General features: G+C 41.4%; 1 protein-coding gene across 3 annotated transcripts in view; it reads left to right on the plus strand.

Annotated features, from left to right (window-relative positions):
- LOC125878576 (poly [ADP-ribose] polymerase tankyrase-1) overlaps positions 1–14,184 on the plus strand; it is a 149,850-nt gene that overhangs the window by 127,250 nt on the left and 8,416 nt on the right. For 2 of the 3 annotated variants that reach the window (XM_049559868.1, XM_049559870.1), the window contains 6 exons: positions 1,620–1,808; positions 2,685–2,765; positions 4,824–5,019; positions 5,126–5,205; positions 11,567–11,687; positions 12,292–12,389. In XM_049559868.1, coding sequence (XP_049415825.1) covers positions 1,620–1,808; positions 2,685–2,765; positions 4,824–5,019; positions 5,126–5,205; positions 11,567–11,687; positions 12,292–12,389 — 765 coding nt within the window. The remainder of the gene's footprint in view (positions 1–1,619; positions 1,809–2,684; positions 2,766–4,823; positions 5,020–5,125; positions 5,206–11,566; positions 11,688–12,291; positions 12,390–14,184) is intronic. The other variant, XM_049559869.1, reaches the window with a different exon arrangement.

The raw sequence follows: 14,184 nt of genomic DNA on the forward strand, positions 1-14,184 counted from the left end.
ACAAGGAAAAAAAAAAGCTTTCAAAAAATGATCAAACAATAATTTGGCGGCCCCCTGCAGTAACTCCGAGGACACCCTAGGGGTTCTGGACCCCCTGTTGAAGACCCAGGTTTTAAATTGTTACTTGATGGAACTCACAATTAATCAGCAATTTTGATAATCGTGTACTTTTTGATTTCTAAAGCAAAAATACCGAACAGTCATCTGCTCCAGCTGCTGAAATTAAAAGAGTCGACAGGAAAGCAATCCAGGCACTGACAAATACCTGCAGTGGTCAAAACATGTTGGCTCTTTAATGACTTGGCCACTACGATACAGGCTTTTTAATATTTCCTCACAGTTTTTTCTATATATATTTGTTTGGAGTGCCTGGATTGCCTTCCTGTCGATCATGTTGTTTCCAGTTCTCCACAAGCACCCAACACAAGATTTTGATCTACGCTTGTATATACAGAGCAGCCAGTCGTCTCTCTCTTCTGCTGAAATTAATATTAAGTTCTTTTCTTTGTAAATTACGACAGAATACCTTTGGGTTTTAAGACTAAGACTATTTTATTTAAGGATATTTTTTATTTTTTAGACTAAACAATAAATCAAAAAAAGGGTTTAAAGATTTAACCGACTATTTGAAATCATTTCATTTGTCTCGTCCACTGTAATGCTGCTAATTCTGCCTCAGTTATCTAAGGTGAACATCATTAAGTTTGCAAACTATTAAAATGGCGTTTATGAATTCACATTTGAGGATTTTAATCCACATCATGTGGGATGCGCACCACAATTTCTGAACCTTGTAGCTTCCGTCTTCTTAGTGCTGTTGTGGGCTGAAAAACTTCGCAGCTCAGCCAACGCCTGCAGATATTTTACATTGTGTTTATGTGGGACAGTAAAAAGTTGAACCATACTTATTTCCACCCTTTTCCCCCATATACAATATTATTACTATCCTTATTATTACTCCAAGGTTCTCTGCATGACATGCATGTATGGAGTACTTCCCTCATCTGGAGTCATTGGCTGTCTCTCAGCCACGTTGTACTTATAGCTTGACAGCATCCTGCTACTGAAAGAGTCATGAAACACATGTTTGAATAAAAACTTGATGAGCTCTGCATTTTGGAGACACACACACACACACACACACACACACACACACATACACACACTCCAGCATCCCCACTGATACTGCAAACAAGCTACATTGTGCTTGACGCTCAGACACGAGCTGGAGACAGACGATGAGGGAGAAGAACAGGAAGAGAAGGGAAGGAAAGACCTGCGGGAAAACAAGAATCATGATGGAGTTAATAATTCACACCGTTTCTCTTCCAGAGAATCCCACATATTACATTTTTTTCTGATCACAATTTTTTTATAGCACTCATTCACAGGGCTTCGCACATTTGCTCTCGTTAAACGCTTTTATTGCTGTTGTCTCTCTTCCTCCTCCCACCACCTCCTCCTCCTCTTCTTCCTGCTCTCATTTTTCTAATCTCTCTCCTCTGACTTCCTTCACTCTCTCCTCCCTCTTCTTTCATCTTCTGTCTCTTTCTCTCTGTGTCTGTCACCACCTCCTCTTCCTTCCTCTTCTTCACCTCTGCCTCCTCTTCTCTGTCTAGCACGTGGACATAGCCGCCCTCCTGATCAAGTACAACACGTGCGTCAACGCCACGGACAAGTGGGCGTTCACGCCCCTCCACGAAGCAGCCCAGAAGGGGCGGACTCAGCTTTGCGCTCTGCTGTTGGCCCATGGAGCCGATCCCACCATGAAGAACCAGGAGGGACAGACGCCGCTGGACTTGGCAACGGTACGAGAGGCTTTCTTCGAAATGTTTCACAGTGTTCGTACTCATTTCTTCATATTAGGCGCCCTGTGCCTGTTATGAGTCAGCCTGTGGCAATATCATTAGCTCCAACTGATGTTTGACTGGTTATGGTTAACTATTCAGACAGATGAAGAAATTCAGAAGGTGGAAAAGGTAGCGTCCAAACTCCTTGCACCCTAATGAGGCTTCCTAATAAGCCTCCTAATAGGGTTTCTTGTTTTCCTGAGGGCACCACAGTTTGACAGTCTTCCCTACAGCTGACATTCACAGGAAGTGAAGAGCAACTTGTGATATTGCTTAAAACACCCCACAGTTCTGCTCCAGGTTTGTGGGCTAATCTGTACAGATGACAAGAAACAAAAACTATACTAGTAGCTGTGTACCTGTTGACTATGAAGAACATGTTATTTAATATAGTAGATGCAGTGAAAACTGTTGTCAGGCCTCAACAAGGCACTGATGGGGCATGACTACAAGCAGCCTGGGTAATCCAGCTGCTTTTTCAGAGTGTGTTGAACAGAGGAGTGGACAACACACCATTTGATTCTAAATTGAAAATGGAAGATGTGTAGTATTCAGAGTCACATGTTTTAAGGTAAATTTTCAAAGCAGGGAACTTCCCCTTTTATTCGTTTAGTGGATGTTAAGTGGATTTCTGTTGTTGGTCTTGGCTGTTATTTCAAGGCTGTGCACACACAAAAAGATGCAAACACAAGCAACCTGGCAGCGAGACCATTCAGCTTTTGAGAGTGAGAAAAAAAAAAGCTTTCCCTAACAAATGAAAAGTTGGTTTCACAGTAAACAAAACGCACGTCTGTGTACGTGTTGTCATTCTGTCTGTCTGGTTGTCTCTTGCAGGCCGATGACATCAGAGCATTGCTGATTGATGCCATGCCACCAGATGCCCTGCCAAGCTGTTTGAAACCCCAGGCCACTGTGGTGAGTGTCCACACCAAAGACTGCATATAAAGATGGACAAAGTGTCTCCATTTGCTCCCACTGTAGAAAAATATGAAGCTAAAATATGGTGGGTACAGCCGCTGCCATCTTGTGCTAGTGACATCATTTGGAGCAAGGGTCTGAGCAGTAGCAACTTCTGCCAGTCGTTAGCTGTGTCATTGATAGCAGGCACAACAATTAGCACACATAGCTGTCAATCATGAAGTCAGACCCCCTTTTTATAGCACTGGATAACTTATTATAACAGAAAAATAAACACTTAAACACAAATCAGTGTGACAAGAACTACCTCCAACTGAAACCATCTTAGAGAAAATTTATTTCATCTGAACTTTGAGTTTTTAGTTGGCCCATGTCCCTTCTGCTCACAAGAAGAAGGCGGGGTTTATGACCTATGGTGCAGCCAGCCACTAGGGGGCGATTGTTTTGGCTTCACTTTTTTGGGGGGGGGTCGTGTCATCCATATTTATTATACAGCCTGTGGTCCACACACGTACATACAAGTATAGGCAGAGGGCTGTCCCGTGGTGGTCATATTATCTGTTTGCTTTAAGAAGCTACTGCTAACATATGTGGAAAACCAGAAGAGGTGAAATTGCCGTATATAATAATAAGCTGAAGCCCATTAAGTGTGAGAGCTGAAGTGTCAGTCAAGTTCAGGTCCAAATATTCAGAAAATCAGCCAAAAAAAATGTAAATTCATCATCATCATCAACATCTTCATTTCCCTACTATGGTTATGGGAATATTAGGAGTTGGTTCTTCGAGATAGCTAATTAGCCAGTCAGAAGCCACTGCAGAAGAGCACCAGTCAAACCTCAAACGAAGGAAAACAATGGATGTCTACTAATGGAGAGTACACTGGCAAATGGAAATAGAGAATTTTGAACACTAATATTACAACTCTGGGCTCTTAGAGGAGATTTGGTAACAGCCCTGTGTGTGCACATAAGTATGTTAAAAGCCACAGAGACAACAAAGAGAGCTTACAGCGGCCTGCGCAGTCATTTATTCACTAAATCTGTTTCCATTGCACTTAGTTGCATTTACCTTTTATCAATACACAAACTTTTCCACCTCTGCTAAGGGTAAAATCTTTTTTGAGATTTCTCTGAATTTTTGGTGTTTTCACCAAGGTTATATATGCAAACTGAAAATGCTGATCAAAAGAGGTAGATAGAAATGCACCTCCTGAAAGGAGTTGAGGCGTCAGTTTAAGTGTTAGAGCTTAAGGCCCTGAAGCTTTTTGCTTGCGGCCTTGCATTGTGACACGCTTTGCATTTCTGCGCTCTAGGCGCCCGGCATTTTTTTCCAGAGCGCTTTGACCTGCTTGAGTTGAAAAAACTTCATCTCAGCACGTAAAAGGCACTGCACGTCATTTCTTTTTCGTCATTTTTTTGTCCAATCGGATTATTTGAGAGGCGGGTCTTCTATCGTGCTCCCAACAAGGTTACAGTTGGTAAACAATGGAGGAGAAACTCGTAACGGTTGCTTTATAGACAGCAGGTTGTCAAACTGCCCCCGAGTCATCCTAAAATATGCCTGGAAACAGCCATCATCGAGGAGAAGCTCCTGGACCAACTGGTGGTACTCCCCATGATCCACCCTCTTTCTTAGGGTCTCATGTGAGTACCCTCTGCCTGAATATTTCAGGAACTAGACACTAATTACTGTGAAATAAAAAACGGTAGATTGATCATACAGGAAGGTTAGTGTAAGGCGGTGTTGGGGTGATTGCCTGGCAACAGTAAAAAGGCAGTGCGGTGTGCCTCACATTTTGCAACCTGCAAAACACTTTCTGTCTGATCGGGCCTAAATTTCAGTTCAAAGTGGAAGCCCTTTACACTGAAAAGAGTTGACCTGCCATGTGAATAGTTACAAATGAAAATTAAAATGTCAGATCATCTGTAAACAATGAAAGCAGTGAAATATGTGTACTGGAAGAAGTTGTAAAAGTTGTCAGTTAGTATGTACAAAAAATAGCAAACAAAATTTGACTTATTAACCCTTTAAAACAAATCTCTCTTCCACTCTCAGGTAAGTGCAAGTGTGGTGAGTACAGGTGCAGCAGGGGGCGTGGTCATCTCTCCCTCTCCATCCCCATCATGCCTGTCTGCGGCCAGCAGCATAGACAACCTGACCACGCCCCTCAGTGATATCACTGTGGGCGGGGCCACTGGACCAGCAGATGGAGCGTCTGGGTCTGATCGGAAGGAAGGAGAAAGTACGTGCAGTAAGTTCTTAAAAAAGAGGCCGGCTCTTATGAGGTGAAAACATGCACGATATGTGAACATGTGTAACAGTTGTGTAACCCTGCTGACGTCACTGTGTCTCTGCAGCTCTGCTCGACATGACCATCAACCAGTTCTTGAAGAGTCTAGGGTTGGAACACCTCCGAGACATCTTCCAGCGGGAACAGGTACACACACACACACACACACACACACAAAAAAAAAACACATTTTTAATGTGTCTTGGAGAAGACAAATTAAGAGGCAACAGCAACAGCATTTTTAGGTCGTATTTTCTGATGTAAATATCCAACTTTTTAATCATCTTTTTAGGCTTGTTGTTTATTTCTTTGCTTTATTCCATTTCACATCTCTCAGGTCAGTTTATAGTCATTCTAGCATCATGACTCGAAGGATGACAGTGTCGTTCTGTTGGTCCACCACTCTGGTCCAGACTGAATTATCTGAACAACAGATGGATTGCCATAAAAATTTGTTCAGACATCCGTGTTCCCCTCAGGATGAACTGCAATAACTTTGGTGATCCCATAACTTTTTTATCAGTGGCCGTCAAATATTTAATTTGTCCAACACTTTTATGGCTCATTATAGCCAGGTTTATGGCTAAATACTTTGAAAACTAATGACATTCTCATCAGACTCAACTGCAATCTGTGTTTAGTGCTATTTAGCAAATGTTTGCATGTTAACATGCCAAATTAAGACAGCGTTTATGTTAAATCACTCAGGTCTGTGTTACAAAGCCCAGGATCTGTTTTTGTTATCTGGCTTGACTAACCGTAACGTTGGCCGTCTGGATAACCAGTACCACGAAGCTGGTTACCAACTAGTTCAGTCAACTCTGGGTTTTCCTATCCAGCCACAAGCGACATCATCAGTACCACAAATGAAGGAGGCTACTTCATATCATATGAGATGAAATGTTACCAAAAGTGTCTTTGACTACGAGACAGTAAAATGTCAATGACTGTGTTTACAAGGTCTTTAGTATCCCGGTTTTGAGGCTTATCCCGGCTTTGGGCATATCCGGGATATGATGTTTACATGAAACACAGAGAAACCCGGTTAATCATATCCCTGTATACATGATAAATACCAGTAACCCGTTTTCTGATCACAGCATCCTATCTGCGCAGGCGTGTGTTATGTCTTTTACGTCTTTTGTTTACAACAGATTGAGCGGGAAATGTGATGTATTTATTAATTATATTTAATTATTAATTATTATTATTATAAATATTAATATTTTCCACCGCGACCTAAATTGTTCAACGGTGCGAGGTGGAAAACCAGCGTCACGTAGCTTGTCCGCAACACACTTGAATAGGTCAGCATTTCTGTGTCTTCTGCCGTCTAAACATGTAGTTATGTTGAGTTCTTTCATCATTTTCAGGCAAAATTCAGTCTTTTCATCACTCCAAAAATGGGAAGCTCTCGTTGCCGCCATGTTGCTTGTATATCTGGTGCGTCACTCTGGCACCTGCGCACACAGCGGGCAGCCGTCAGAGACCGGGATAAGGCGTATACATGCTCCAGTATCCCGGCTTCTATCGGAGTACTCCAGGTGGCAAAACCAGGTTTCTTGAAACCGGGAAAAGGGCATAACCCGGTTTCTGAATTCGGGATATGGTGTTTACATGCACAAACACAAAAACGGGATACTTAAAAAACCCAATCAAAACGGGGATACTAAAGACCTTGTAAACACACTCAATGACAGAAAAGCAGCCTAGTTAATGACTGATAGGTCTATCTGACAAATGTGGCATTTATAATAATGGGAGCCAGTTAACAGTGTGTGGATTATTTTACTAATAACATAGCTTTTTTTCGTACTTCTCATCACGCAGGTGTCTTATTTTTAGCTGCAGTGATGGAATCAGAGTGTAAAACAGCAACACTGTCAGCGATCACTGCAGACTAAGATAAACTTTGCATAAGTTAAAATGCTGCTAAAATCATGTGTTTAGTGTGGTTAACAATCTCTCCATTTGGTAGAAGCTCTGTTTTAAAACCAAGGAAATAGAGCCCTGAAACAATTAAATGTTTCCATTGACCTTTAACAATATATAGGTCAGTGGAAACATTTAATTGTAACCTATACCCTATAGCAATATATAGGTTTTGTTTTGGGTTTTTTTATCTGAGACTCCGACTTTCATCCTTGGATACTTTTTTCTTCACTGATCTGATTGGTCAGATGTCAGGGTGTTGACTGGTATGAGCTGATACTCTGCTCTGGAGCAGGTTATGTTCAGCATCAGTTACCATGGTGATTTATCCTGGTAAAAAGAGAACCAGGTTCGTAGTACTGAAAACCCAGAGTTAACCCTGAAGTTACCTCGCTAACTCCAAGTCCTGCTTCATAGAACAGGCCTCTGCTTAGGAGCATGTTTGCATTGTCACTGTGAAGATGTTAGCATTAGCATTTAGCTCAAAGCTCCACTGTGTCTAAGTACAGCCTCACAGAGCCACGAGCATGGGTGTAGACTCTCATGCTCTCAGACTCTCTCAACCTTCCACCAAATGACTTCTCAAGCTATTTCATTGTCACAGACAAATTTCTAATGTTGGAATAAAAGTTGTGGCATGCTCCTGTGATCTCGGTCATTTGGTGTAAGATGGTCATAAAAGTAATTCTGAGCTCTCTTAAGTCAGTCTTTATCTCATCTTGACGTTCTGATAAAATTAAACAAGTTCATTGTCTCACACAGATAGTGAAGTTCAATGACATGAACATTATCAACAACCAATAGCTACACTCTCTCCTGCACCAAACAGGAAGCAGCAAACTGGGTAGGCAGTAAACATGGAAGGGACAAGAGGAGGCACAAGAAAGTGAAGAAGTCTTGAACAGGATGGGAAATAATCTTTAAAGAAATCTAGTTATACTGTTTCAAATAGTGACCCTGCAAGACCCCCAGTCTTTGAAAAAATCTTGTGTGACTGAAAACTCCCATTGTCCTCAGATGTGAGAGGGTGTCAGACTTTAGTCTTTTCAAAGTCTTTTCAAAGTCTTCCAGTGTATGCTAGGCACTTTATAAATGTTAACGTGCAATAAAAGAACAATAGGGAGAGACATGCAGAGAGAGTTTGACAGACAGAAAGAGGTGGTGATGTCGGTGGAGCAACGGAGACAGAAGAGGGAATACAGATGGACGGAGTGAGAGACCAAGGAAGAAAAATAAAGGGAGAGAAGCTCGAGGAGAATGATGTAGAAAATAGAGAAGCGAGGAGACGAAGAGGAGACAGATGGGGTGACAGAAAGAGGAGAAAACAGACAGACAGAAATAGAAAGTGAAATTGAAAGGTGACAGCGGGCAAGAGGCTAAGCCTAGAAGGCAGTGTGGGAGCAATACGGAGGATATGTGTGTTAATCTATTCTCGACTCCCCTAAAGGTATAACAAGCCTTCATTAATATTCAGACAAAGAGTGAGATGGAGGTGGGAGTCAGCTTGGTGTTAATGGAAAAGTATATATTTATTTCAGAATCCCATGACTCAGAGTCCTAACGAAGAGACATGCATAACAATCTGATTTTACATCAGTCAGTTTCATATATTTGATTAATATAAACCATACTTTTTACTCATTATGTGTGAATTACAATATTGTGTTAAAAGTTAAACCAAGAACCCGTCTTATCAACTTTGTGCTGTGTGAATCCTCCCACTGATCCCCTCTGTAAAGCCCCACTGCTGATTTGTTTGTTGTTGTAAAAGAGGATTAGCGGAAAACCTTTGTCAACATAAAGTTTGATCGAACAGTTTATGCAAAAAAAGTACGGGGATTGTCCCTTATTACTGTCAAGTTTTAAGACTTACGTGCAGAAAGAATGCAATAATCTTACAAGGTGCAAGGAATTAGCAGAAGGAAATAGAAGAAGTTATTTAAGCCCCTTACACACTGGACAAAACACCCATTAACATCCAATAACATCTGGCTTTCTTACCTTTAGTGGGAAAGGTTACAGTCAGCATTCATTCCCAGGACAAATGACTCTGCAGTAGTCACTGTGGTTTATCAGCTCCAGCTCTGATCGACAGTGATGGAAACATGACACCCAGGTGGACATGCTCATTTTTTTCCTTCTCTTTTGTCATCTCAGCCAAAAATTCAGTCCGTCTCCGTCCAAGCAGCGCTCAAATATTGTTACAAATTAGTCAACACCAAGTTTTAAAGAGAGACTGAATTAGAAACAAAAGTAACCAACATATTTTCGCTGGCCTTCATGCTGCTGTCTGTTCACCAAAACGTGTTTCATGCTTCTTGCAGTCGGTGTGGTCAGCACAGTACAGACAGCGATATTGTGCAGTCGTGGCCTAGGCAATGGAGGGTCTGAGTGCTGCACACCACTAAGATTGCTCAACAATGCACAATGCAGACAGGGTTACACAGACTGGGTTGCAGTGATTGGCTAGCTGCAATACCTGGAAGTGCATATACCTCGATTCAAGTCCTATAGCAAGTCCAGAAATATAAGACAGAGCTCAGTTTTTGCAGCTGCTCTGACCACAATTAGTATGAAAGACCAGATATTTGGAAGAACCGTACATGCCATCTGCAAGAAGCATGAAACAGGTGTAACCTTGTTTTCCGACACAGTCGTGACATTGAACATGACACACCAGGAAAAAAAAAAGAGCCATACTCACTTTAGTTGTTCTTTTATCTCAGACATGTGTTAGGATGTTACATACCTTGACATGTTTCAGCGGAAACTTCTGCCTTCCTCAGAAGTATCACTTGGTGGTGGTTGTGACGCGTCTTTATCAGCTGATCTGTCAATTAAATGATGTTAGGGAGGCGTGACCATCCTGTCAGTTTTGACAGGACGATCACACCACCTGCTGTTGACAGATCAGCTGATAAAGACGCATCACAACCACCACCAAGTGATACTTCTGAGGAAGGCGGAAGTTTCCACTTAAACATGTCAAGGTATGTAACATCCTAATACATGTCTGAGATAAAAGAACTGAAGTGATTATCAGAAACTGAAGACATAATTAACACCACTGAAATAGAGAGCCATACTCATCTACTGGCAATGGAAAAGAAGTCTATTGCCTATTTTTAGCAGGTTTTCCCCATAGACTGTATTAGAAAATGGACGTAACTACTGTGACGTCACCCATCGGTTTGTGGACTCCAGTTTTGAAGCCTCGAGTTCAGCATTTCGGCCATTGACATCTTGTTTTTTTTGGAGCCAGAAGTGACGGTGTTTGAATGAGAGGGTGGAGCTGTGGAGGAGCGAGGAATGGATCTGTCTCATAGACTGTAGCACTTCTATAGAAAGCCTGTCACTCAAGCGGCCATGCTGTTAATTAAGCGTAACTTTAAGCCTCAACAAAAATGTAAACGGGTGAGTTATATTAAAAAAAAAAAAATCACCCCGTACAGTTGTCATGAAGGGGGAAGTTTGCTCGAGAGATCAAAACTGTTGTTGTTCCAGGCTGTAAACATATTTATTTCTACTGTAAACTTGGGCATTTTAACATGGGTGTCAATGGGGAATGACTCGGTCTTGGAGCCACCCTCAAGTGGCCATTAGAGGAACTGCAGTTGTTGGCACTTAAGCATTGGCATCATTTTTCAGCCCTTGTAGGTTGCTGCTTTGTTTTCCTGCATTAAAAAACTGCATGTAATTGCTAATTTTGGTGGGAAAAGGATTTTAGTTGGATGTTCCAGATGGCAAATTGCTCAGATGCTGCTTCTTCACCGCTGTGATGAAACTGTAAAATGGCAGCTTGAAGCATCAGCCAGTGGTGAGAACCTGGCTGTTGTGTAACTTTCATTAGTTTTAGGTGATTACTTCAAATTGGGCGTGACAGACTGTTTTGCCCTGTTAGAGAGATCATACAGGCCTCTGCACAAGTATAAAAATAAGCCGTAGCTTTCATCTCTTTGCTGTGATTTCTGAAATGAAACCGGAGTTCTCGTATTCATTTCTGGTGCCAGACAAATTTCCAGTTTCAGCTGTGCTTATTGCTGCCTGGTGCTTTTCTCACTAAACTCCCAGCAGAGTATTTCAGTCTATGATGAGTTACACCTGTAGCAGTGATCACAGCATCACAGAGGAAAGTAGGTAAAGGTTACTGCTTAAAAAGCAGAGTTATCTCTGCCTCCAGCATGAATCTCATCTCCGCTTTCCCTGGAAAAAACTCGCAAAACTTCACCATCAGCAATTTGCATATCAATGGCTTGATTACTGCCATTCATTCATTGACCTTTTCTTCATGCTGCTTCCGTCTCTCATGAATATTTGTCAGACCCATTGTCTCTGCAATGTGTCTTAGATCACTGAACTCTGTATTTATTTTTGGCTGTTTTTAGACTTGCTGTTGTCACCATTTAAGTGTATATATATTTTCTGTGGTTCAAGTTAGTTAACAAGTATATAAGTAGATGTATGGATAGAATGGTCAATGGATATAATGATTAGGAAATGTTATTTTCCGAGCAGTTTACATTGTTTTGGCAACCATAAGAGAGACTTGGGTGTCTTATTTGTTGTTTCCGGGCAGATTTCTCTGGATGTGCTGGCAGACATGGGTCACGAGGAGCTGAAAGAGATCGGCATCAACGCTTACGGTCACAGACACAAACTCATCAAGGGCATCGAGAGGCTGCTGGGAGGCCAGCAAGGTCAGGAAACACACAGACACACACACATTTATACGAGGGCACAAAACTGTTCCTATATCATTTCATCTATCATTTACTTATTTGACTCACGACCATTTCACACAGTATGGAGTACAAACATTGTGGCTAAAGTACAGCCACTGTTACTTAAACAAAGGAAGGACGTTCTTCAAAAAAGCACCTAGTTTACAAATTACTTTTAGCTTATCTGATTGTAAGAACAAAATTAATTTAAACATAGATGGATGGTTTAATTAATAATTTGGCAAATACCTTTCTCTGTAAGTCATTAAGCTTACATTCTGACATTCAAACAAATTATGATACTCATCTCCTACACGATTATCATCACAGAGGCTGCACATCCTCTGGTTTCTGTCCAGACTGACTGAAATGAAATGAATGTTTAATCTTAGAAGTACTGTTGTCTAGTAAATTTGCTTCAGATCAGTTTAGAAACACTCAAATGTTGAATTACGTCTTTACATCAGACTCTTGGGTTATATCTGAATATATCTGTAATTCATGACAAAGAAAATTCAGTGTCGTCATTTACCTTTTGTGTGATTCACCGTGTCCTGACTCACAAAATGTGTGTTTGTAGGTGCAAACCCATACCTGACGTTCCACTGCTCCAGCCAGGGCACCGTGCTGATCGACCTGGCGCCAGACGACAAGGAGTTCCAGTCTGTGGAGGAGGAGGTATGCAAACACTCTTTTACACACACTCATTCAAATTGCATACTTTTTTTTTTTTAACTTAAAGTATGTACTACTGTATGGAGCAAGCATATGATTGACCTTTAGCTAAGCCCCACCCCTTTGTGATGGTCCAACAAGCTGTCAGAGTAAGCATGGAGCCCACACTGTAACTAACTGCACTCCCTGATGACATATTATTCCAGAGGGAAGCAGACAGAAGGGTCTACAGTCTGTGTTTGAAGGATATATCCAGGATGTCAAACTGACTCAGCAGCAACAACAGGTTAAAAAGACAAAGATAGTTAGAAGCTAAAGCCGAACTATAGGCTACAGATCACAGTGTAAAAGTGAACCACCACATCACTGCTGATCGCCACACAAGACAATGAATATAAAGGGAAACTTTGCTGATATTGAACCAGCTGTGTGGCATCACAGTGTGTGCAGATGAACGGTGTTTGGCTTTGCCCCCATGCCGCTGCCAGCACCTGGGCCTCTACTGCAGGACAACAATGTTCATCTGCGCACAATGCGATGCCACACAGCTGGTTCAATATCAGCAAAGATTGGCTTGCATACTAAAAAATGCAACAGGATGCAGTACAACATCACCCTACTGTGTATTGGGTATTGAGATACTAAATCTTTTTGTGACACATTATATAGTATGGGAATTGGAATGCACCATACGTTCAGGTACATAGTGGTTCTCTTTTTTTTAATCTGGTTGAATGATTTAATGACTCTCTCTCGCAGGGTTATACATTTTTGACATGTGCATATTGTCCATCATTAGTAATTTCATGAGTAATATCTGGCAAAAGAGACACCACACACTGACACCACAGTACAGCAACCCTCTGCACAGGAGACATATCAGTGCCGCTGCTGCGCTGAATATATTTTCTCCTAAATGAAAGCAGTAAGTGAAACAGACAGCAGATATCAGTCTGAATGGATTTGAAATTAATGAGGACCGTCAGATGTTAACACAAATTTAACAGGTAATTTAAACTGTAATTTTTACTCGGGAACTTGAAAAATGACTGACATGAGATCTCTCCAGACGGTGTCTAATACCAGGTTAAGAGCTGCTGCCTATTCACAGCGGTATTTTATAGTCATCAGTAATGTCAGTCATTAAGGTGATAACTAATTTTATGAAAGGAGGTAATCACTTCATCCACATCATAGAAAACTTTATTCAAAAGGCTCGAGCAACTTCTGCGCTATTTCACTTTAGATTCTTTTTGTGAGTGGAGTCGTCCTTTTCACTGCTGATGCCACGCTTTTTCAGCTGCACTAAATTTCCCACGGGCATTATTTAGGTATCTGCTGTGATTGACTGAGTTGCTGCTCTACTTCAGCGCTGACTATATGGCTCTGTGAGATACACTCAGTTGCCAGTTTACTAGGGACACCTAACTAAAACTAAGGCAGGCTAATAAAATAGCCCTGCAATGAATCCTACCTTCATTAAGGTTATAATGAGTTTGTCCAAACCAATTTATGTCACTGAGCGTAGACTAAAAAACAAAAACAGTTCTTTGTGATGCCAAACCATTCATACTCCCAACTTGTCAAATACTGACGCTTGGTCGGTGGTCCTCGGCCTCAGCAACCAACGCACCAAGGCAACTTTTAGCGTCCTTTAACCAAATATAAACATTAAGTTGTTTGAAGGATGTAGCGTAGTATGCCAAGTAACATTCGTCACATTATGTTAGCAAGAAGTGTACTTGCTTTCACTCAAAACATGATCTCTTTTCGAAACCTAACCATGTACATCTGTGAC

This window comes from Epinephelus fuscoguttatus, linkage group LG18 (assembly GCF_011397635.1).
Source record: "Epinephelus fuscoguttatus linkage group LG18, E.fuscoguttatus.final_Chr_v1".
Lineage (NCBI taxonomy): Eukaryota > Metazoa > Chordata > Actinopteri > Perciformes > Serranidae > Epinephelus > Epinephelus fuscoguttatus.